Raw genomic sequence first — 23803 nt, 5'->3', positions numbered from 1 at the left:
GTGTTTGCAATTAAAGAAGTACTCCTTTCACTATGAGATTTATTATGTAACCCTGACATGGCGTGACTATTCTTACTTATTTCAACCCTGTCATTTCGTTGTTCACATTGGGTGAATTTTGTACATGTATGTCTTTCACAAAGGTGCCACAGCATGCCAAACAACACCACATTCTTCTCTTTCTCCTTACCGTTCAAATTCTATTGTCAGCTTCTGTTGTCCTCTGGTAATGACGTGAACAAAGTCATTGGTAAGAATGAATGGGACACGTTCCCTGTTCAGGCCAAACTTACGCTTGGTGTTACCAAGGAAATGACCAAAATCAATGTGGAATAGCTGGAAAAGAAGATGGAAGAAAACGGGGAAAAAACATGAAACTGCGATTGCAATTGGAGAAAGAATGCAAGTGACTTTAGTTAACAATCAGTGACGATTATCCCAGCTTACTTTTATTCAAAAGGTATCGGCTTGATTTGACCATAATCCTAACTAACAGCAAACAATAATTACATAATATGTATGTAGCAGCATAACATGTATGTAACTACATAACATATATGTAAAGTTCTACATAATATCGGTGTAACAACATAACATGTATGTAACTACATATGTATGTAGCTACATTATATGTACTTAGCAGCATGGTATGCAGATAGCTACATGGTATGCAAGTAGCTACATGCATACCACGTAGCTACATACTATGTATGTAGCTGCATAATATGTATGTATCTGCATATATGTATGTAGATGCATATATATGTATGTAGCTGCAAAATATGTACATAGCTGCATCATATGTATGTAGCTACATAATATGTATGAGATTGAGAGAGTATGACTCACCTGCCCAGACTTCTTCACCATTATGTTATCATTGTGCCTGTCACCGATGCCCAATATATATGTAGCTACGCAATAACCTGCACAGGATCGACGGAAGTCCTCAATGGCTCTGTCCATGCTGTAAGGCAAGAGTCAGATTAACATCAAGATATGAGCGATACAGTAAACTAATCACGATACAGCAAACTAATCACGATACAGCATACTACTCACGATACGGCATACTAATCACGATACGGCATACTAATCACGATACAGCATACTAATCACGATACAGCATACTACTCACGATACAGCATACTAATCACGATACAGCATACTACTCACGATACGGCATACTAATCACGATACAGCATACTAATCACTATACAGCATACTACTCACGATACAGCATACTACTCACGATACAGCATACTACTCATGATACAGTATACTAATCACACAAGATTATTCAACCAGAGCTTAACATAATCTAATTCTGTATCAGGCAATCCATTCCTGTTTTTTTTCCTTCTTCTTTTATGAAAACCATTTCTATTTTGTTTTAGAACCTAGACTGGATACAGAAGCAAAGAATTTTATTTCCTTGAAAAGGAGTTCCTGGTAATGTTCTTGTGTGACATCATGCATTACAACACTTGCTAATCTTCTGCTAATCTTCTGCTTAAATTCTATTCAAACAATCCAATGTACTGATATTACAAATCTGTCTAATCAATCCGTATGAGTTGATTCGTATGTCTTCATTTTCTTTTATATTCACCTACACTGGCTCTTTTTTAACAGCTTTCCTCTCTTTTTGACATCCAAATGTACCTGAACAAAGTTCAGTAAATTGTACTTCTGCAATTGTTAACATGCAGGTTGGACAAATCTGTGTCGTTTATCAGAACCTTGCTCTTGAACAAATATAAGTCTAGACTTAACAAACTATTACAGCTTTTTCAAAATGTATGCTACACCCTTTCATTCATTTTGGTGCGTCTGTGGGATGGGGGGTGGGGGGGGGTTGGAGGGCATATTCATATGACATGCTGTAGCTGCTAAATGTATTTCATAAACCTTGCCCATGTATTTCATTTTATTTACATAGAAATGTTCAAATGAGGATTTTCCTCTCTTTTCGGACTAAACTTTTATGTTCAAAGACTATCACGACCTAGAAAAGAGGATTTCCCATTTTCCTTCCCTTTCCCCGAGATTGCCCACTTCCCAGATTGCGTGGGAACCATGATTTTGGAATGGGAAGCAGTCTGATCCTTCAAACTTTCAAACCGACCCTAACAGTTTCACGATAGATGGGGAAACTTACTCCTCTTCCGTGTTGTTATTTTTCTTCAGCCAATCCAAGATGGCTTCTCTTTGAAATGCTGCTTTGAGTGTACTAGCCCCGCTATGCTCCTTTTGAATCTTGGCGATAGTTTCTGCTTCAGTGACCACCTCAATCAAACCGACCTTGTCACCCGTTGCTAGGGTACCGTATGGAATAACTCTGTAATGAAAATAACGACAGGTGATTGGTGCATGTCAGAACAATGAGCAGAACAGTCTCACATTATCACCTCCCTTCTCCAATACATAGCAACTGAAACATGGACAACACCAAGTAAAAGATGAAACTGTACGATGCCACCCATCTGTGTATAGAGCAATGTAGTCTACCTGATGATGGGACATTTCCACCATTCAGTGTAGGGTAAGTTCATGTCTGATGCAGATGAAATGCTGCTCACACTCACACTTACTGAACTATGTGCCCTAATTGACCCAAGGTCAACCGCCAAGATTTAATGGTGGGGTCGCAAGTTGGGGGTACCAGAAAACGAGAGAAATATCCGACGGTAAGTTTCTGATGGAATCGGACCGTAAACATCCTCCACGTCACATGGAAAACTTTTTACCAAGTTTCTATAAATGTGTGTGCTGTTGTTTACTATCTTTCAGTTGATGAGCAATCAACTTTAATCAAATCAGTCAATGTGCAATCAACTGCCACCAAATCAGTCAATGTGCAATCAACTGCCATCAAATCAGTCAATGTGCAATCAACTGCCATCAAATCAGTTGAATGTACAATCAACTGCGATCAACTCAGTCAATGTGCAATCAACTGCCATCAAATCAGTCAATGTGCAATCGACTGCCATCAACTCAGTCAATGTGCAATCAACTGCCATCAAATCGGTCAGTGCGCAATCAACTGCTATCAAATCGGTCAGTGTGCAATCAACTGCCATCATATCAGTCAGTGTGCAATCAACTGCCATCAACTCAGTCAATGTGCAATCAACTGCCATCAAATCAGTTGAATGTACAATCAACTGCCATCAAATCAGTAGAATGTGCAATTAAGCATTAGTCAAGAGAGATTATATATTGGATTATTCTAGGCCTATGGGAAATCACCAAATGGGTTGCCAAGGAAGACGTCTGGGAAGCAGGGCATAAATTATTTACTCATTGAGCCATGTGAAAACATGAATGCTCCTACAAAGGAGTTCAGAATATGTCACTGTTTAACACTGTCCACATTATGTATGACAATGATTTTGCAAGCTACTCATAGGAACCTTAAATTTCCACTTGATTGCTACTTCCTCAAGTCTAATCCTTTAATCTGATTTAAACTTACCTCAAGTCTAATCCTTTAATCTGATTTAAACTTACCTCAAGTCTAATCCTTCTTCTTGCCAGATGTTGTCCATTATTTGCATGACTTGTAAAGTTAACATGTCTTGTCGCAGATCTTAGAGAGAAAGAGAGTCAAGAGAAAACATTATTATTAATAGGCATCAAGTTTTTTAAATTATTCATAGCAAAATAACAATATATCATTGTCATTGAAAGTTTGGTTAATGATTTCACCCTAGGACACAAATGTTACTGTTTCAAAAAGATGCTGATATTTATTTCTTCAAATAACTCAGTCACGCAAACTTTGTCGCAAGTAAATTTGTTCTTTGTGCTGGCCAGATTACAATGCCACTATTTTTCCAAACCTGTGCATTCTAAATCTGTACTTAGTTGTTTTACTTCTGTATCACTTTCAGAGAAGATTTCATTTAATATTCTGCCCCGATTGTGGTCGAATAAACTGGGAATGGCTTTAGAAATATTACATTTTGATGTAAAAGGGAGAAGAAAAATGACTACAATGTTTCAAACACTTCAGTACATTTGTGATACGATTATTTGTTCATTCATTTATTCATCCATTCATTCTTTTGATCTCTGTTATCCCTAACTTATGGTAGACGTGTTTAGGAATAAGTAAAGTACTACAGTATAATTGTGATATGATGATTTTTTCATTAAATCCATCCATCCATCCATCCATCCATCCATCCATCCATCCATCCATCCATCCATCCATCCATCCATCCATCCATCCATCCATCCATCCATCCATCCATCCATCCATCCATCCATCCATCCATCCATCCATCCATCCATCCATCCATCCATCCATCCATCCATCCATCCATCCATCCATCCATCCATCCATCCATCCATCCATCCATCCATCCATCCATCCATCCATCCATCCATCCATCCATCCATCCATCCATCCATCCATCCATCCATCCATCCATCCATCCATCCATCCATCCATCCATCCATCCATCCATCCATCCATCCATCCATCCATCCATCCATCCATCCATCCATCCATCCATCCATCCATCCATCCATCCATCCATCCATCCATCCATCCATCCATCCATCCATCCATCCATCCATCCATCCATCCATCCATCCATCCATCCATCCATCCATCCATCCATCCATCCATCCATCCATCCATCCATCCATCCATCCATCCATCCATCCATCCATCCATCCATCCATCCATCCATCCATCCATCCATCCATCCATCCATCCATCCATCCATCCATCCATCCATCCATCCATCCATCCATCCATCCATCCATCCATCCATCCATCCATCCATCCATCCATCCATCCATCCATCCATCCATCCATCCATCCATCCATCCATCCATCCATTCTATTTATCTCTGTTATCCCTAACTTATGGTAGAGGTCTTTAGGAATAAGTATAGTTGGATACTACAGTAGTTTTGTGATATGATTATTTATTTATTCATTCATTCATTCATTCATTCATTCTATTTATCTCTGTTATCCCTAACTTATGGTAGAGGTCTTTAGGAATAAGTATAGTCGGATACTACAGTACTTTTGTGATATGATGACTTATTCATTCTTTCATCCATTCATTCATTCATTCTTATATCTGTAATCCTTAACTTAAGGTAGAGGTGTTTAGGAATATGTATAGTCGGATACTACAGTAGTTTTGTGATATGATTATTTATTCATTCATTCATTCATTCATTCTATTTATCTCTGTTATCCCTAACTTATGGTAGAGGTGTTTAGGAATAAGTATAGTTGGATACTACAGTAGTTTTGTGATATGATTATTTCATTCATTCATTCATTCATTCATTCATTCATTCATTCATTCATTCTATTTATCTCTGTTATCCCTAACTTATGGTAGAGGTGTTTAGGAATAAGTATAGTTGGATACTACAGTAGTTTTGTGATATGATTATTTATTCATTCATTCATTCATTCATTCATTCATTCATTCATTCATTCATTCTATTTATCTCGGTTATCCCTAACTTATGGTAGTGGTGTTTAGGAATATGTATAGTCGGATACTGCAGTAGTTTTGTGATATGATTATTTATTCATTCATTCATTCATTCATTCATTCATTCATTCATTCATTCATTCATATCTCAGTTCTCCCTTACGTATGGTAGAGATGTTTAGCAATACGTTTAGACCTACCATCACCATTCTTGAAGATGATAGAAATATCGTCCCCGTCGGGATCTTCGTTCTCGAACACTAACCATAACGGCCTCATCTTGGAGGTTATAAACTTGCACTTCTCTAATCTGTAGGAAAATGAGCAAAATTTGGTGGTTAAAGCAAGTTATTACACTTTGATCACTAGAAAGCAACTAAATGAGCATCTATTAAATTGGTGCTTGTGTTTTCTTAAAGAGGTTATCGTTGCCATGGATACACAAGCAGTTGCTTCAATTGAAATGATTAGTTTAAAGATATAAACAATGACGAAAATCAATTTCAAAGACACTTGTTGTAAACGAAGTGTTCTTCCATATCTGCATTATAATGACATCAGTGAAGTGGTTGGGGGATTGGGGAGGACGACTGGTTAAGGTAAGAGGCAAAGGCTTGTTGAAGTGGTTTAGTAGTTATGACCAGTATTGAAACCACTGGTAAGAGCGATTTATACCTCAAAATTGCTACCTCGAAATCTCATAGCATCTCTTCTTAAACAGTTAAAGTTACTACCCCTTTCATTCATCACTAACATTCCTGTTTTATTATTATGAGGAATGTAAAGTTGACACAGTTCACTGGAGAAAATTGAGCACAGAATAGGACACCATAAATGGCCACATCTTATTGTCCATCTGTCCACCCTAAAACCTCCCTCCCGCCTCCTCCTTTCCTCTCCAGAACTAAATGAATTGAAATAAAGCCTCCTCTTGAAGGAGTGTTTAAGGAGTGTTAGCTCAGTGGTTGACGCCAGTGACTTTCAATCATAAGGTCCCGAGTTTGTGTCACTCCAAGATTAATGTATGTCGTCTAGTTACAGAGTTGTTGACAATTAACAATTTTAATATAACCATGGACGTTAAATATGAATCTAAGAGACTGACTTCGGTCAGCTTGTGGCTTTGATAAGCCAATGAGGCTTCTTCGCGAGTTCCTGCTTGCAGGAGGATCTAAAATACATATATACAAACATACTGTTATACAAAATGGGCACACAATATAAGTAATTGTGCACACCATAAACTTGAAAACAATGACATTAGACTAAACACCAGACTTACGCTCGACTAACACCAGACTAAACACCAGACTAACACCTGACTAACAGTGGCCTTACACTTGACTAACAGTAGACTTAACCTCGACTAACACTAGACCTACACTTGACTAACAGTATACCTTACACTTGACTAACAGTAGACCTTACACTTGACTTAACAACAGTTTTGAATGCCAATGTAGTTTCGGTTTCCCTCATTGGCAAATTTAAACAATGAAACCTCAAGTTCACCCACTTATTGTCATGAAAGCGGCATGTATTGCATCACTACATCAGCAATTTGTTCAGTAGCGATCAAGGTTACCGTGATGATTGGATTTTGCTACTCATTACCAGTAAATAAGGTTAATCTCAAGAATGATGAAAAGATTACAAGTTGACCTGTAGTAGCAATGCCCTTCACTTCCAACCGGAACCATTGCAACTGTTTAACACCCCACAACATGAATGTCAATAGAATGCCATACCTACAAGAAGAACGTTACCTGAGGCATTTAAGTTTGAAAGACGGAGAGAGAGGTGATATGAAAGAGCTGAGAGCGTCTACATAGGATTCTTGCTGTAGGACCTTGTGCATCATGGCCAGAAGTTCTGATCTCTCCTTACTTCTGGCCTCGCTACTCTTGATCAGTTCATTCACGGTACGCATCTTGCTGAGGCTTTCAACCTGCAATGGGAATAGCAACAGTTATCTCGATATCAATTCCTTTTTATCCTCATTATATTGTGGGTCAGAGGGTCAGAGGGTCAAAGGTCAGTTTTGTTTTGGGGTAGGTGGGAGGGAAAAGGAACGCAGGGATGTAAGTTACAGGTACTTAATCTATATACAAATAAAGAACAAATAACATACAAATAACGTACAAATAAAGAAAAGAAAAAGTTCAAAATATGGTACAAAATGCTTAATATACCAAACATGTCTAAGACAATAATAACTAACATCAACATTTAGCCTAGCCTACAAATACTTCATGGGAAAAGTACCTAGGCTCATCTATAACATTAGACATTTAATGTACCTAGGCCTACCCTACAATACTTTACATCCAATTGACTTAAGCCTAGCCTACTACATTAAATGTACTTAGGCCTAATTTACTTTGCATATATCTTTATGGAACTTTGGGAGTTTTTATTATCATTCATCAATAGGTATGGATCAATGACTATCTGTTTTGACACTAGATTGGGCCATAGTGTTGCAACATTGATAAAAACATGGCCAAAATATGAAGCTTTTTACTATAATATCACTTAAGACAATACGCGTCTCCACTACTAAGGTAGTGTATTGACGGCCATCCTAAGTATTCTGTGTGAAGCTGTGCTATGAAAAGCTTCAATAATAATCTTAATTTTTGTTTTTCATTCTCCTACCTGTTTTGATAATGCTTTTATATGTGCTATGCTGCCTCTACAGTATGCTTCCAGCATGAGACCAAACCTAGTCGATGTAGCTGGTTGGTGCATTTCAGCTCTGAAAAATAGACCAAAAATAACCAAATATCAGATAAATGAACTCACTACTATAGCACTCGAAAAGAACACCTTTAAACAACTATGGTATTCCATAACCTGCATGTATTAAATAAGTACCTAATATATTTGTTGGCCTAGCCATATATTTCTGACACTTTCCTTCAATTACACAGCATTCAATTACAATGTATTCAAGTACAATGAATTCAATTACGATGCATGCAAGTATGTTACACTGCATTCAATTATGGTGCATTCAATTACACTGCATTCAAGTACACGGCATTCAAGTACACGGCATTCAATTACACTGCATTCAAGTACAATGCATTCAATTACAATGCATTCAATTATGATGCATTCAAGTACCTTACACTGCATTCAATTATTATGCATACAAGTACGTTACACTGCATTCAGTTACGGTGCATTCAATTACGGTGCATTCAATTACGGTGCATTCAATTACACAACTCATACACACAAACACACACAAGTATGTTTTACATTTCAGACTGACAACCCCATTGTTTTTTGCTTTCCATTGATCAAATCCATGTACCCTAAACTTAAGAATATCCCTTAACCATAGAATCTTTTGAGGACTTGGTGAATTCATTTTAAATGACGTCTGAGAACTTGGAATTCCTTTACTCAAGTCCTCAGTCAGAAATGCAAAGAAGTGAATGCACAGACACACACACACGCTTACCCAACACACATACAGAACATGACTCATCACAAAACGTACCCCCCATGGCTCATCAAATTTCATACCCCTACATGACCCAGCAACGATATACCCTACACACCTCATAAACAAACATACCCCACACGACACATCAAATCACATACCCCACATGACCTGCCAAGGCATACACCACCATACAACAAATCAATCTTTGTACCTGAGATGCCAGAACAAGAAATGACCGATCCTTTGGTTGGCTAGCGCCCTCCTTAACAGAAACAGACCGAGGTCGCAGTCCAGGTAACTTTCATACTTCAAAGCTTGAACCAGCTGAAGTAGGTATTGTGATAACAGGTCATCACTGTGAGAAGTAAAAAATACAAAAGATGATTGGGTTAATCATATAACAATAACAAATATTAAGACTATAAAGAAATTCTTCTTACTTTGTTTTCCATGACAGCTTTTATAATAGTTTATTATATTATTTACTCATTGTACTTTTTGTTTTCATGGCACCATTTATGATAGTTCTTATTTTTTTTCATCAAGATACTTTTTTTCATCCATGACAACTTTTATAACAGTTTATTTTTCTTTTCAAGGTACTTTTTTCCATGACAGCTCTTTTGATACATTTTTTCATGCCATGACAGCATTTATGATAGTTTAGTTTTTTTTCATGGACCTTTTGTTTTTCCATGATGATAAGCTCAGCTAACTCAAACCAGCTGTTTTGGGATGACTTTGTTCAACTTTCTGACTCTACTTAATACTAGAAATCTAGAAGTAGTGAAAAATGCAAGTAGAAAACTGTTGAAATTTTAAACTTGCCTGTTTACATGTGATTAGTAGTAAACATGTAAAAGTGTCCAAGTAACAAAATGGGAGGATTGAAAACAAATTCATTAATTGTTCTCTATTTTACATCTTTTTGGGGGGCAAGACGTGAGAAGGCATTTCACTTTGATCAATCGCATGTCTTAGTTTCAATGACATTAAATTGTCCTGGTAAAAATGATGACCAAAACTCAAAACAAGAAAATGCCACTTTCAAGAAGATAGCAATATGTAGCTGTCCATAAATCTATGAAATGGATGTAAATGTTCTTGTTCCTTTGGTTTGATATGTCTTACTTAGTTAATGAGAGGCTGGTGAGAGGAGAGGGCAGTGAGGAAGGGGTTGGATGGGCGGAGGAGGGAGGGGGGGAGTGACCATGGTGAGGAAGAAAAGGGACAGGAAAGAGAAGGAACAGGTGAATTCATACAAAGACATCTAAGGAAGGTTGTAAGTGAAGAGACTAGCAAACATTACTCACGTTAGTTCCTTGAGACAGTCTACTGCAAACTTCCTGACGGCCAGGTCTGGGTATTTGTAGTCCAGGAGTTCCATCGCTTCTTCCGGTGGGAGCTTCCGCCAGATTTGAAGCATTGCTTGCATCTGTCAGCCAAGAGACAAGATGACCAGACAAATAAAATCAAAGGAAAAATATGAAGAATAAAATATTTACCATTCATTCGTAGGACAACTTGGAAACCAAATTTTGTGTTTTCAAATTTTCACAATTTTTTTTTGTTTTTTTCACAGGTTCTTAATCTCACCCACACCATGGCTGAAATATCTGCTTTTAAATTTGGTTAAAGTTAGCTAGTATGAAGGCATGAACTCAATTTGTCACATAGCTGCACTAAAACTTCCATCGCAAAAAAATGCTTCAAGATAAATTCATGATGACGTTTTGCATAAAAGTCACAATCGACAGAATGGCAAGGAAGATGTCTCAATTGCACCGAAAGGGGAATGGGCAAACCTGTGTCGTTTGTGTGTGCAAGCAAAATGGATGGGTAAATAATTGAAGCGCTTTATTGACAAGTAAATGCTTATAACTCCCTCATAATATCTTAAATTATGACAAGACAAAGACAAATAATCTGTTATCAAACCATTACATCTACGGTAAGTAACCTGTGATACTAATATTACAACGACAGGTATAACTAATATTACAACTACCGGTACTACTACCAGTAATACAAATATTATAACTAGCTATGCTACTAACATTACAACTACCGATGCGACTAATATTACAACTACCAGTGCTACTAATATTAAAACTACCAGGTGCTACTAATATTAAAACTACCCGCACTACTTATATAACAATTACCAGAGCTACTTATATTACTACCAGTACTACTTATCACAACTAAGGTTGCTACTAATATTACAACTACCGGTACTATTAATATTACATCTACCAGTAATACAAATATTATAACTAGCTATACTACTAACATTACAACTACCGATGCGACTAATATTACAACTACCAGTGCTACTAATATTAAAACTACCGGTGCTACTAATATTAAAACTACCCGCACTACTTATATTACAATTACCAGAGCTACTAATATTACTACAAGTACTACTTATCACAACTAAGGTTGCTACTAATATTACAACTAAGGTTGCTACTAATATTACAACTAACAGTACCACTCATACTCTTATCACTTCTATTACAGGGGTGTCTTACAGACTCCAATTATAGGTAACAACTACCTGTGATACATCATCTCTTTTATGCCATCTGGTACATGTGAGAAGTCTTGGTAAGGAATGTGGGATTGACTGCAGGCAGTCCTGGCGGGCTCTCCAAAGGTCTTCCCGTTCTTGGTCGCTAAGGGTCTCCAGTGGATCTCTGTTCACGATATGTCTCAATTCATCTAGTCTTGCCTCCTATTGGAGGGAGATTAACAAAGTAACAGAGAAATAAATAAGACCATTTAGTTACTGCCGAGCTGTGCAGGTGTGGGGTGAAGGGGCAGAGGGGGGGGCAGAGGGGGGCAGAGGGTGGTTCCAACTTCACAAATTATTACGGTAATAACTTATTGTCATCAAGAGCACTCTTCAATAGGTTTCATCGACACTGTTTTATTATCAGTTGTAAAGATTTGTGACAAGAAACTTCCATATAATAATCAAAATTTCTGTTACATTTGTCCAGAGGATTACAGAAAACGTCAACAAGGTCACAAGATGTAATCAAATCAATTCATGTTATACCAGTCAACAATTTCAAAGTATTTGATAGAATCAATAAAACCCAAACATATCGTCCTATTCACTTACACTTATCTGTTCAAGGTTCACCATATTATCATTGCTCTCCCCTGCGACCTTCGCTGCTCGTTCAAGGACCAGATCGAAAGGCGGAAACGAGATGGTGCTCTTGTCGTTGGTCTGGTGGAGGATAATCTCTAGGAGGGTTGCATCTTCCAAGTTTGGATTAGATTCGACCGTTCCTAATGGATTGAGGTCCACGTCATTTGTGGCGGGCCACATTGCTAACTTCAATACTCCCGTCCGTAGTTGATGCTTGTAATCGAAGAATGACGTATTGACCCATGCGATCGGGACAAAATCCTGCCAGGGGAAGAAAGATAACATTGATAGCAGAAAATAAGAAAAAAAGCATATCAAGGAATTATGGAGCTACTCCCTTCCAAACAATGCTCGTCATTGGATAAGATAACGCACTGATCCCACACTGCTCTACCTGCCAACACCCTTTAAAGCAAGTCGGCAACCATCACCCTTTAAAGCGAGTCTGAAATCTACCTTTTAAATTGCTGACTTGTTCTTCATCGCCTCCTCTATCCCTTCCCATTGTCGTATATCACCAACCTCCCCTCCCCTTCCCCTTCTCTCCCCCACCCCAGACACTTAACAAATCCCAATAGGCAGCTTGTATGCCTTGTGAACAGTAAACAGTTTTCTTGACTGCCAAAACCCATAGTTCTCGTTTTTTCACAGTAAAAGCTCTGAAAAGGGAGAGCTAGCTATTACATTCCACATTCACCTCCTGCTAACATTCTACTCCCACCCCCTTCCATCTTGAGGTCCTCCTTCCCCCTCCCATAGTCATCCTTACCTCATCTTGTTCTACCACACAAGAGTAAAAGTGCCTGAAAGACTGAACCGATCTTCCAATAAAGACCAGACAAATGCAAAAACAAAGAGAAGGGTAATGAGGAAGCTTACTTTTGCTTTTTTCTTTTTATCGATATTGCTTGAGGAGTTTGACTTCGGCATCTTCCTCGCGTTCTGACAGTAGAGCGTAATACAGAGCTTAGCCATTCTGGGCAGGTCTTTGACCTTGAGGCCGATGGGGTACTGTTCGTTCCACTCGGCTACGGAGCCATCAACTTCCTTGGATTCTATCACATCGCAGAGCTCCTCACCTCCGTGGAATATGCCCAGTTTGACTCGAATCTGCCGTTCGAGAAGCAGAAAGAAAGAGGATAATTATATCGGAATGGAATTGAAAGCCGGGCTGGTGGCCGTGAGGGGACTCACGGTTACTTTGATGATGGATTCAACGGACTGTTTATTTTTCGCCCTTGACTCTGAGGTAAATAACGTAAGGGGCTCTACCACACATAACACACACATAACACACACATAACACATGGGAGCAGCTGTTTTCAGTGACTTTAGCACATCTTCCAAACTGTTCGATGCAAAATTCCCACAAAGGGCAGTTTGTAGGCTTGGCTAGTCAAGTTGCAGAAAAAAAAATCCAAAGTGGTGATTTATGTCCAATTTGCTTTTTGCATGTGATCAATGATAACTTAAAACACTAAGAAAAGGTCAATCACAAACAAAATTTCACAATTGAATAAATTTCATAAGAAAAAACTTGCTAATTAACGTCTATTTGATGACAGCATAGTTAGCCGGGTGTCTTAGTTTGATTATTCGCAACTTGAAACGGAAAGGTTTGGGTAAATGCAAGATGGATAATGATGGTTTAATAGTTACAGTGGTATTTACAGCAGTAGTTTGCTCCAATGTTCATCATTATTTTCAAGAGAAAATGGAGGAGAGGGTGAAGAAGGTTGTGTCATGTTGCAGAAGAAAGCCCATTAATTGTGATACATATATATTTAAGTTAACAACTGTATGATAGATGATGCAGTGTTGAGATTGCTGGCAGGTGTACTGTACACCCTCCAGTCACACATCTATATACAAACCACGGTTAGAAACAAACACTAAAGATACTTAAAGGAGCATTCACTAAGGAGTGGAGTGAGGGTGTGTGGGAAGGAGGAGACAAGAGATAAGGAAAAATATATAATACAGCCTCCAAATAATCCTACACCCCCCCACCACCTCCCTTCCCCCTCCCCATTTTTCCCTTCTCAATAACTCCCCTCTAAAAGTCAATTTATCCTTGGATTATCAAAAGCAAAAAAAAGAGTAAAAAGGCTATGACAAAAGCATATATGTTACAGGCTATGACAAAAGCATATGTTACAGGCTATGACAAATGGATATGTTACAGGTTATAACAAAAGCATATATTACAGGCTATGAAAAAGGCATGTTACAGGCTATGACAAATGCATATGTTACAGGCTATGACAAAAGCATATGTTACAGGCTATGACAAAAGCATATGTTACAGGCTATGACAAAAGCATATGTTACAGGCTATGACAGAAGCATATGTTACAGGCTATGACAAAAGCATATGTTAGAGGCTATGACAGAATAAAAAAACAGCCTTTTACCAAGGAAGCGTACTGTCATATCACAGTTTGTTCTATTTTGACTCACCGCAGTTCTATCCAATACGTTTACACTATGTGCTTTAAGGAGCGTCAGCTTAACTTCATCGTCGATTTCCCAGCTGATCTTCCTCCCTCGTTTTGACGGTAGTGGTGGCGCTGTGATTCCTTGCGTCAGGACGTTCACCATAGGGTCGATGAAACGCTCTTCTACTTTCACATCAACCTTCCGAATTAAATGGAGCTCCGGTTGCTTGAACTTGCAGACCGTCCTCCGAATGTACTGTGAAGAACGTTGAAGTGGACAGTAATACACACTATTTATTGAGAGTACAATAATACACGGTATTATATTGAGAGTACAATAATACACAGTATTATATTGAGAGGACAATAATACACGGTATTATATTGAGAGGACAATAATACACAGTATTATATTGAGAGGACAAATAATACACAGTATTATATTGAGAGGACAATAATACACAGTATTATATTGAGTGGACAATAATACACAGGTATTATATTGAGAGGACAATAATACACAGGTATTATATTGAGAGGACAATAATACACAGTATTATATTGAGTGGACAATAATACACAGGTATTATATTGAGAGGACAATAATACACAGTATTATATTGAGAGGACAATAATACACGGTATTATATTGAGTGGACAATAATACACAGGTATTATATTGAGAGGACAATAATACACAGTATTATATTGAGAGGACAATTATACACAGTATTATATTGAGAGGACAATAATACACAGTATTATATTGAGAGGACAATAATACACGGTATTATATTGCGAGGACAATAATACACGATATTATATTGCGAGGACAATAATACACAGGTATTATATTGAGAGGACAATAATACACAGTATTATATTGTGAGGACAATAATACACAGTATTATATTGTGAGGACAATAATACACAGTATTATATTGAGAGGACAATAATACACGGTATTATATTGAGAGGACAATAATACACAGTATTATATTGAGAGGACAATAATACACGGTATTTACAACAGTTTTAATATTAAAGAGAGCCACATGTTTCAGGATGTAAATTATGCTAAAAGTGTTCATCGTGGAACTTTCTTGAATGTTCTCTTAATCTGGATGCAATGTTAGTTTGTTATCAATATAAAGAAATGTTCTAGTGATCAAATTATGTCACTGTAATATTTCTAAAACTTATCTCTTGCTAGTTGAGGTGAAATTGTTTGTCAAGTTTATCTGATAGTTAATACTTTGAAACAGACTGACAGAAAATAAGCACAGCTCTTTGAATACACATATATATATATATATATATATATATATATATGTATTGCCTCAATACAAACAAAAATGGGCTCAACAAAGATCTCTCTTTTATGAGTATCCGTGCGAAGTAAAATCCAAATAAGGTCTAGTATCTTTCAGTTTTCATTTCATTCCTGCAACTGAAGAAGAGCTGTGATAACGCTCGAAATATTTTGCTACAGATTTAACGTTTTAAGCAATAAAGTTGGAAATGAAAGTATTTTTTTTTTTCCTTTTGGATTATATATCGTACTTTCCAACACACGCTAACAGACGTGTCTACATATATATATAGACCAAATACTTGGTGAAAAACAGGCTTTACCTTATATTGGCAGAGTGGATAATTCTTCAGTAAGTAATCTTCTTGACTTCTGACTTTCAGGACATATTCTTTGGCGGGAGGAGTCTGGCTCAGGGTCTTCTTCAGCGCTTGCGCAATCAGACAGTCTGGCGTGTCGTAGGCACCGACTTGAAGCACTGAATTCTTGGACTGAGGTGAGACAAGCAGACCATAGAGATTGGAAGGTATAGCTTAAAACCAGTCAAGAAGTGAAAGGCTGGTTTGACAGTATGAGGCTCAAATGTCCATCAGAGAGAACAGACCATCACATCACAAGATGGAACGGTCAAATGACCAAATAAGAAACTCAATGAATATCTAAACCTGTGTGTACAGTTTGAAAGATTTGTGGGAGAAGGGAGGAAGGGGTGAGACTAGTCATATTGGAAACCAAATTTTTTTGTATATTTTACAGAGAGTCTTCAAAAAAACAAATGATAGAAAGAAATAATGTTCACTTCATGGTTTTCCATTCAATTTACAAATGTGTGCTTTCATTAAGACGTATACGCTGAGAGCAATATACTGTATTTTTTTGACCTTGCGATTTGAATAAACATTCCTCACACAATTAAGAAGCGTACTGTACTTAGCGTCCTAATATCACTAAACCTGTTTACAGGTTTTATTTTAATCTACATGCCATCATCTATTTGTCACCATTTTGTGTGATCAAATTTGTATCTTAGAGACACAATGGAACCCACCTGTTTATGTAATTTGACATACATACTATATATTTATATAAACAAAGGCTCTAGGTTCACTTTCAAGTTTGCTGTCAAGATCAGTTTTGTATGCAACAAAACTGTTTGATAGGCACTCCCCATGACAACTCACAGTATCAAAGTGTCCACTTTGCTTCCTCTTTCACAATAACACATTCAAGATCAAGAAGGGAAAAAAAAAAAACCTTCGAGTTAGAACTAGCAGACTAAACAGATATCAACGAGGAAGAAGGACTAAGAACCAGGAACAAGACACTGTAGTGAAGGCCCACACAGTGACTGTAGCTATAACACACTGTATCTCTAACATTGCAATACACTTTGTCAAACCACAGCTTCCTTATACATGTTTATGTTTATCTGCAATTATATTCAGCTCTGAGATACAATAACGAACTTTGAATTAGTAACCAAAAATATATACTTCGTACAAAGTGGTATGTCTTGTTCCACTGTTGAGTTCGACTCACAGTTCTGCTATTTTTTTACTTTTATGACAAGATTGTGTGTGTTTTATCGGATTGGGTGACTAGGAATCTTGACTTCTGCTTGAGACTTGAGTAAGTGACTCTTGTTCACTTGGGTTCCCTACTCACGTACACACTGCAAGATCCACTATTACTTCAACCACCTTTTTACGTACATCTGTGCTTAGATCGAGTCCATTTTTTTCTTGGCACACCAAAAAGCAAACAGTCTAACAAAGCAAGTGTCACTCCTGAAAACCTGTGTGTCAAGTGTGAAACTGATGACTCAAAATTCACCAACAGTATCACCTTCGAAGGTGTTATTCAAAACTCCTCAAATTTGACACATTTTGCAAAAGTATAAACCAATGTCATGTAGTAAGTGCCCTTGAATGATCATTCTTGAAATGTTTGAACACATCTAGCGTCTTCCTCATTCGTCAATTTTTTTCCTCAATTTTACAAGATAGAATTACAATGTTACCACATTTAACTATGAACTCAGATTACAGAATTAACCACCTTGGCGGTTACATGTTGATTGAAAATATTTAGCCAATAATCTTGAAGTACAGAACAGCAGAAATTTTCCATGGTTTCTAAGGTTTAGAGGCTGTGAGAGTCTCCGAAATGCTGTATCTGAACATTCAAGTAGGTTTCAACACATGCTACAATCCCTCTTTAATCAAAATGAAAACAAAATGATTTGGAAGTTTCATAAACGCATATACTGCAATATGCAAGAAAATCAATGGTGTATTAACTATCACAGTGTGAGAACTGCCCATTTAAGTGTGGAAAGCAATATCCACTGACTTCCTTTAGTATTTACAGGGGCACTAACCGTTCGTGTAAAAACATTCTGATTTTGTTGTCGTCGTGTTGAATAACAAAGTAGTTGAAACTCTACGTAGAGTCCCCTCTCTACTAGGGCCAATGGTACTCTATTATTATTATATGTGAAGTGTTGTTCAAACCGTGTGACAATCTGATGAAATATTAAACATGAACTCTCCGATTATTCAGTTTGTTTCATTTCTCTTATTTTAATAACTTTTTATCTAATCACAAACTTTATCTGTGATACATTCAACTATCGAAAACCACTTACGGACTTTCTCTTTCTCTATTGAGCTGCTATTTCAATATAAACACTGTTAACACAACACAAATTAAAACTGGCTCCTGGCTCCGGTCCAAAATATTTCCATGTTAAGTCACATACGCCACGGATGTGCTTAACACTAATAACTTCATTTGGTCAATTCAGTTACGTCACACAATGTCCCCCAACACCATCCAGTCCACATACATAACATCTTTGTCTTAATAGGTTAGCCTACACAGGATGTTTACTATGTCATCTATTTTGAGGTTGGGAAACTTGGATAAATTGCTGACGTGATTTTTGTGATGTTAACCTTTATTGTGCAATCACAGTATTAAAGAAGAATGATTTTCAATTTAAAGAGCAACAGAGTCCTCATATCGTGGCATGGTGTAATTTTTGCTAATATTTAACTAGCCCACATATAAGTGATAACTTCCTGTAAACAAGAAGACTTCCGGCGTGTGTTATTTCATCGACCCACAGATTCTTTAGGTAACGTGTTTGTTTCTTCAAAGATATTTCATTCTTCGTGAATAAAGGGCAAAGATATCGAAGGGCGTCATACTGTAAGCACGGGCATAGTTGGGTATACGATGTTAGGCATGGCAAGGTATTGTGGAATAAACGTATAGTATAGATCAATTTTGTGGTTCAAAGAAATCTTTAATGAGAAATGGGATGAGCTCTTCCCAACTTCCTATCACACAAGAAATGGAGGAAGCTATTTGTAGTTTTCAAACTGTAAGTATAATTCCAATGAAATTTCAGTTGATGCCTGCCTTTTGCCAAACCTAAGAAAGTTCCCAACATTACAGAAAAAGGTGAAGAATAAATGCATTCCGACTGAAATTACATCGGAGGATACAGAGAACAAAGCAGTGTCAAAGGTTATAAGAAGTGGATTGTGGCGAAGAATGGAGAAAGGGAAATACTGGTGAAACGTAGGATGAAAGGGAAACAGGGCACTATAGGCATGTGGGATGTACATGTGTGATGTACATGTGGTATGTACATGTGTTATGTACATGTGGGATGTACATGTGGTGTGTTCATGTGGTGTGTTCATGTGGTATGTACATGTGGTATGTACATGTGTTATGTACATGTGTTATGTACATGTGGTATGTACATGTGGTATGTACATGTGGTATGTACATGTGGTATGTACATGTGGTATGTACATGTGGTATGTACATGTGGGATGTACATGTGTTATGTACATGTGGTATGTACATGTGGTATGTACATGTGGGATGTACATGTGTTATGTACATGTGGTATGTACATGTGGTATGTACATGTGGTATGTACATGTGGGATGTACATGTGTTATGTACATGTGGTATGTACATGTGGTATGTACATGTGGGATGTACATGTGGGATGTACATGTGTTATGTACATGTGGTATGTACATGTGGGATGTACATGTGGTATGTACATGTGGTATGTACATGTGGGATGTACATGTGGTATGTACATGTGGGATGTACATGTGGGATGTACATGTGTGATGTTCATGTGGTGTGTTCATGTGGTATGTACATGTGGGATGTACATGTGGGATGTACATGTGGTATGTACATGTGGGATGTACATGTGGTATGTACATGTGTGATGTTCATGTGGTATGTACATGTGGTATGTACATGTGGGATGTACATGTGGTATGTACATGTGGTACGCACATGTAGGATGTATATTGTGGTATGTACATGTGTGATGTTCATGTGGTATGTACATGTGGGATGTACATGTGGGATGTACATGTGGTATGTACATGTGGTATGTACATGTGTGATGTTCATGTGGTATGTACATGTGGGATGTACATGTGGTATGTACATGTGTGATGTACATGTGGTATGTACATGTGGGATGTACATGTGGTATGTACATGTGGTATGTACATGTGTGATGTTCATGTGGTATGTACATGTGGGATGTACATGTGGTATGTACATGTGGGATGTACATGTGGTATGTACATGTGTGATGTTCATGTGGTATGTACATGTGGGATGTACATGTGGGATGTACATGTGGTACGTACATGTGGTACGCACATGTAGGATGTATATTGTGGTATGTTCATGTGGGATGTTCATGTGGTATGTTCATATGGTATGTACTGAGGTTATGTACATGTGGTATGTACATGTGGTATGTACATGTGGGATGTACATGTGGGATGTACATGTGGTATGTACATGTGGTATGTACATGTGGGATGTACATGTGGGATGTACATATGGTATGTACATGTGGTACGCACATGTAGGATGCATATTGTGGTATGTTCATGTGGGAGGTTCATGTGGTATGTTCATATGGTATGTACTGAGGTTATGTACATGTGGTATGTACATGTGGGATGTACATGTGGGATGTACATGTGTTATGTACATGTGGTATGTACATGTGGTATGTACATGTGGTATGTACATGTGGGATGTACATGTGTTATGTACATGTGGTATGTACATGTGGTATGTACATGTGGGATGTACATGTGGGATGTACATGTGTTATGTACATGTGGTATGTACATGTGGGATGTACATGTGGTATGTACATGTGGTATGTACATGTGGGATGTACATGTGGTATGTACATGTGGGATGTACATGTGGGATGTACATGTGTGATGTTCATGTGGTGTGTTCATGTGGTATGTACATGTGGGATGTACATGTGGGATGTACATGTGGTATGTACATGTGGGATGTACATGTGGTATGTACATGTGTGATGTTCATGTGGTATGTACATGTGGTATGTACATGTGGGATGTACATGTGGTATGTACATGTGGTACGCACATGTAGGATGTATATTGTGGTATGTACATGTGTGATGTTCATGTGGTATGTACATGTGGGATGTACATGTGGGATGTACATGTGGTATGTACATGTGGTATGTACATGTGTGATGTTCATGTGGTATGTACATGTGGGATGTACATGTGGTATGTACATGTGTGATGTACATGTGGTATGTACATGTGGGATGTACATGTGGTATGTACATGTGGTATGTACATGTGTGATGTTCATGTGGTATGTACATGTGGGATGTACATGTGGTATGTACATGTGGGATGTACATGTGGTATGTACATGTGTGATGTTCATGTGGGATGTACATGTGGGATGTACATGTGGGATGTACATGTGGTACGTACATGTGGTACGCACATGTAGGATGTATATTGTGGTATGTTCATGTGGGATGTTCATGTGGTATGTTCATATGGTATGTACTGAGGTTATGTACATGTGGTATGTACATGTGGTATGTACATGTGGGATGTACATGTGGGATGTACATGTGGTATGTACATGTGGTATGTACATGTGGGATGTACATGTGGGATGTACATATGGTATGTACATGTGGTACGCACATGTAGGATGCATATTGTGGTATGTTCATGTGGGAGGTTCATGTGGTATGTTCATATGGTATGTACTGAGGTTATGTACATGTGGTATGTACATGTGGGATGTACATGTGGGATGTACATGTGGGATGTACATGTGGTATGTACATGTAGGATGTATATTGTGGTGTGTTCATGTGGGATGTTCATGTGGTATGTTCATATGGTATGTACTGAGGTTATGTACATGTGGTATGTACATGTGGTATGTTCATGTGGGATGTTCATGTGGTATGTTCATATGGTATGTACTGAGGTTATGTACATGTGGTATGTACATGTGGGATGTACATGTGGTGTGTTCATGTGGTATGTACATGTGGTATGTACATGTGGGATGTACATGTGGGATGTACATGTGGTATGTACATGTGGTACGCACATGTAGGATGTATATTGTGGTATGTTCATGTGGGATGTTCATGTGGTATGTTCATATGGTATGTACTGAGGTTATGTACATGTGGTATGTACATGTGGTATGTACATGTGGGAGGTTGGCAAGTATGGCAGTTTTACTGTTATTTACATTGTACTATCCTAGGTATGTCAAGACAAGAGATGAGTGACAATAAGGTCCTGTTGGAATCAAAACCTTTATGTTGTTGCCCACTGGAACAACAACAAAAATGAAAAAATTTTTAAACCATCTTTGTTTACTTACAGGTCCATCGCTGAAAACAACACTGACAAGAAATTTATCGTCTTTGAAAGCTTCTCGGACGTGATTGTGCATATCAGCGGAGGATTCCAGTTGTGGTGGAAACAGATAGACTGCTCGGTTCTCCCAATCCCACTTTAGTCTCTCCTTCTGGATAGTCATACAGATGTTTCGAGTCTTCTGTCTAAAATCCACAATCTCTTGGCTCTTCATGTTGTCAAACTCATGCAGACCTGTTGAGTTAAATAGACATCCTTCATTCACAACAAACAGTGTACAAGTTGATGTTAATATCAGTTATATAATAAGGAAGATATCTTGAAAACTGTGGGGAGAGGAGAGAATCCATAACTTTGCACATGTATGCAAAAATTTAACCAGAGGGGAAATCCCTCCCAGGGGTTACTTGCCTTTAAATACATTACATACAGTATAGAGCACAAGAGTAGTCTACAAGTTAGCCCTGGCTGAAGTTCATACTGCATGTACTTAAACTGACCTTTAACCTCCACCTAAAATAGCAAGGAGGCTCTACTATATATGGAGAAGTCAAATCAGCATGAGTTTCACTTCTCAGTGAGACCTGACCTATAGAAATTTGGTAGGGTTTGACTTCTGCAAACCTCAAATGAGCTTTCACCTATACCAACTTGTGAAGCAATTTTACCTATAATTTGGGTAATCTACCATGCATATGTATATTTAATCTCTTTTGCAAGTTAAGTTATCAAGATAAAGTACTTTTGATATTTTGAAATTTTGACCTCTGCTGACCCGAAATGATCTTTGACCTCCACCCAAATTAATAAGGTTCTTGTACTCACTATAAGAAAGACACATGTCAAAAGCGAGCTATGTGATGTAACCTTTTTTGGGATATCATGTTTAGAAGGTGTATAACTGTATATGTTTAATAAGGCTTACTGAGTGTGAGCTTTAATAACCCTAAGTGATCTTTGACCTCCAACAAAGACAATAAGGTTCTTGTACTCATTACAGGGAAGCCACATGCAAATATAAGCGCCAACAAAGTTTCCTATCTGGAGATACGTGTTCAAAAAGGATTTCAAGTTTTGACCCACTGGTGACCTTTACTGAACTCTGACCTACACCAAATTGTAAAAATACTTTACACTAACATGCATATATGAGCTCCTTTGATGTTCGGTTCTGGAGATACAGAATTTTTTAGATTTTCAC

General features: G+C 37.8%; 1 protein-coding gene across 1 annotated transcript in view; it reads right to left on the bottom strand.

Annotated features, from left to right (window-relative positions):
• The window catches only part of LOC139975976 (phosphatidylinositol 4,5-bisphosphate 3-kinase catalytic subunit beta isoform-like), a 39689-nt gene that overhangs the window by 6610 nt on the left and 9276 nt on the right, over positions 1-23803 (bottom strand). The window contains exons 4-18 of the mRNA XM_071984300.1: positions 22607-22836; positions 16174-16341; positions 14561-14794; positions 12980-13210; positions 12068-12361; positions 11498-11674; positions 10248-10369; positions 9146-9289; positions 8136-8235; positions 7244-7425; positions 5678-5787; positions 3517-3595; positions 2162-2341; positions 850-967; positions 191-336 (exon numbers count right to left, since the gene is read on the bottom strand). Of these exons, the coding sequence (XP_071840401.1) occupies positions 191-336; positions 850-967; positions 2162-2341; positions 3517-3595; positions 5678-5787; positions 7244-7425; positions 8136-8235; positions 9146-9289; positions 10248-10369; positions 11498-11674; positions 12068-12361; positions 12980-13210; positions 14561-14794; positions 16174-16341; positions 22607-22836 (2515 nt within the window). The remainder of the gene's footprint in view (positions 1-190; positions 337-849; positions 968-2161; positions 2342-3516; positions 3596-5677; positions 5788-7243; positions 7426-8135; positions 8236-9145; positions 9290-10247; positions 10370-11497; positions 11675-12067; positions 12362-12979; positions 13211-14560; positions 14795-16173; positions 16342-22606; positions 22837-23803) is intronic.

Source organism: Apostichopus japonicus, chromosome 11 (genome assembly GCF_037975245.1).
Source record: "Apostichopus japonicus isolate 1M-3 chromosome 11, ASM3797524v1, whole genome shotgun sequence".
In the NCBI taxonomy this organism is placed as follows: Eukaryota; Metazoa; Echinodermata; class Holothuroidea; order Aspidochirotida; family Stichopodidae; genus Apostichopus; species Apostichopus japonicus.
Note: the sequence above shows the minus strand (reverse complement) of the source record. Positions and strands in the feature narration are given on the sequence as shown.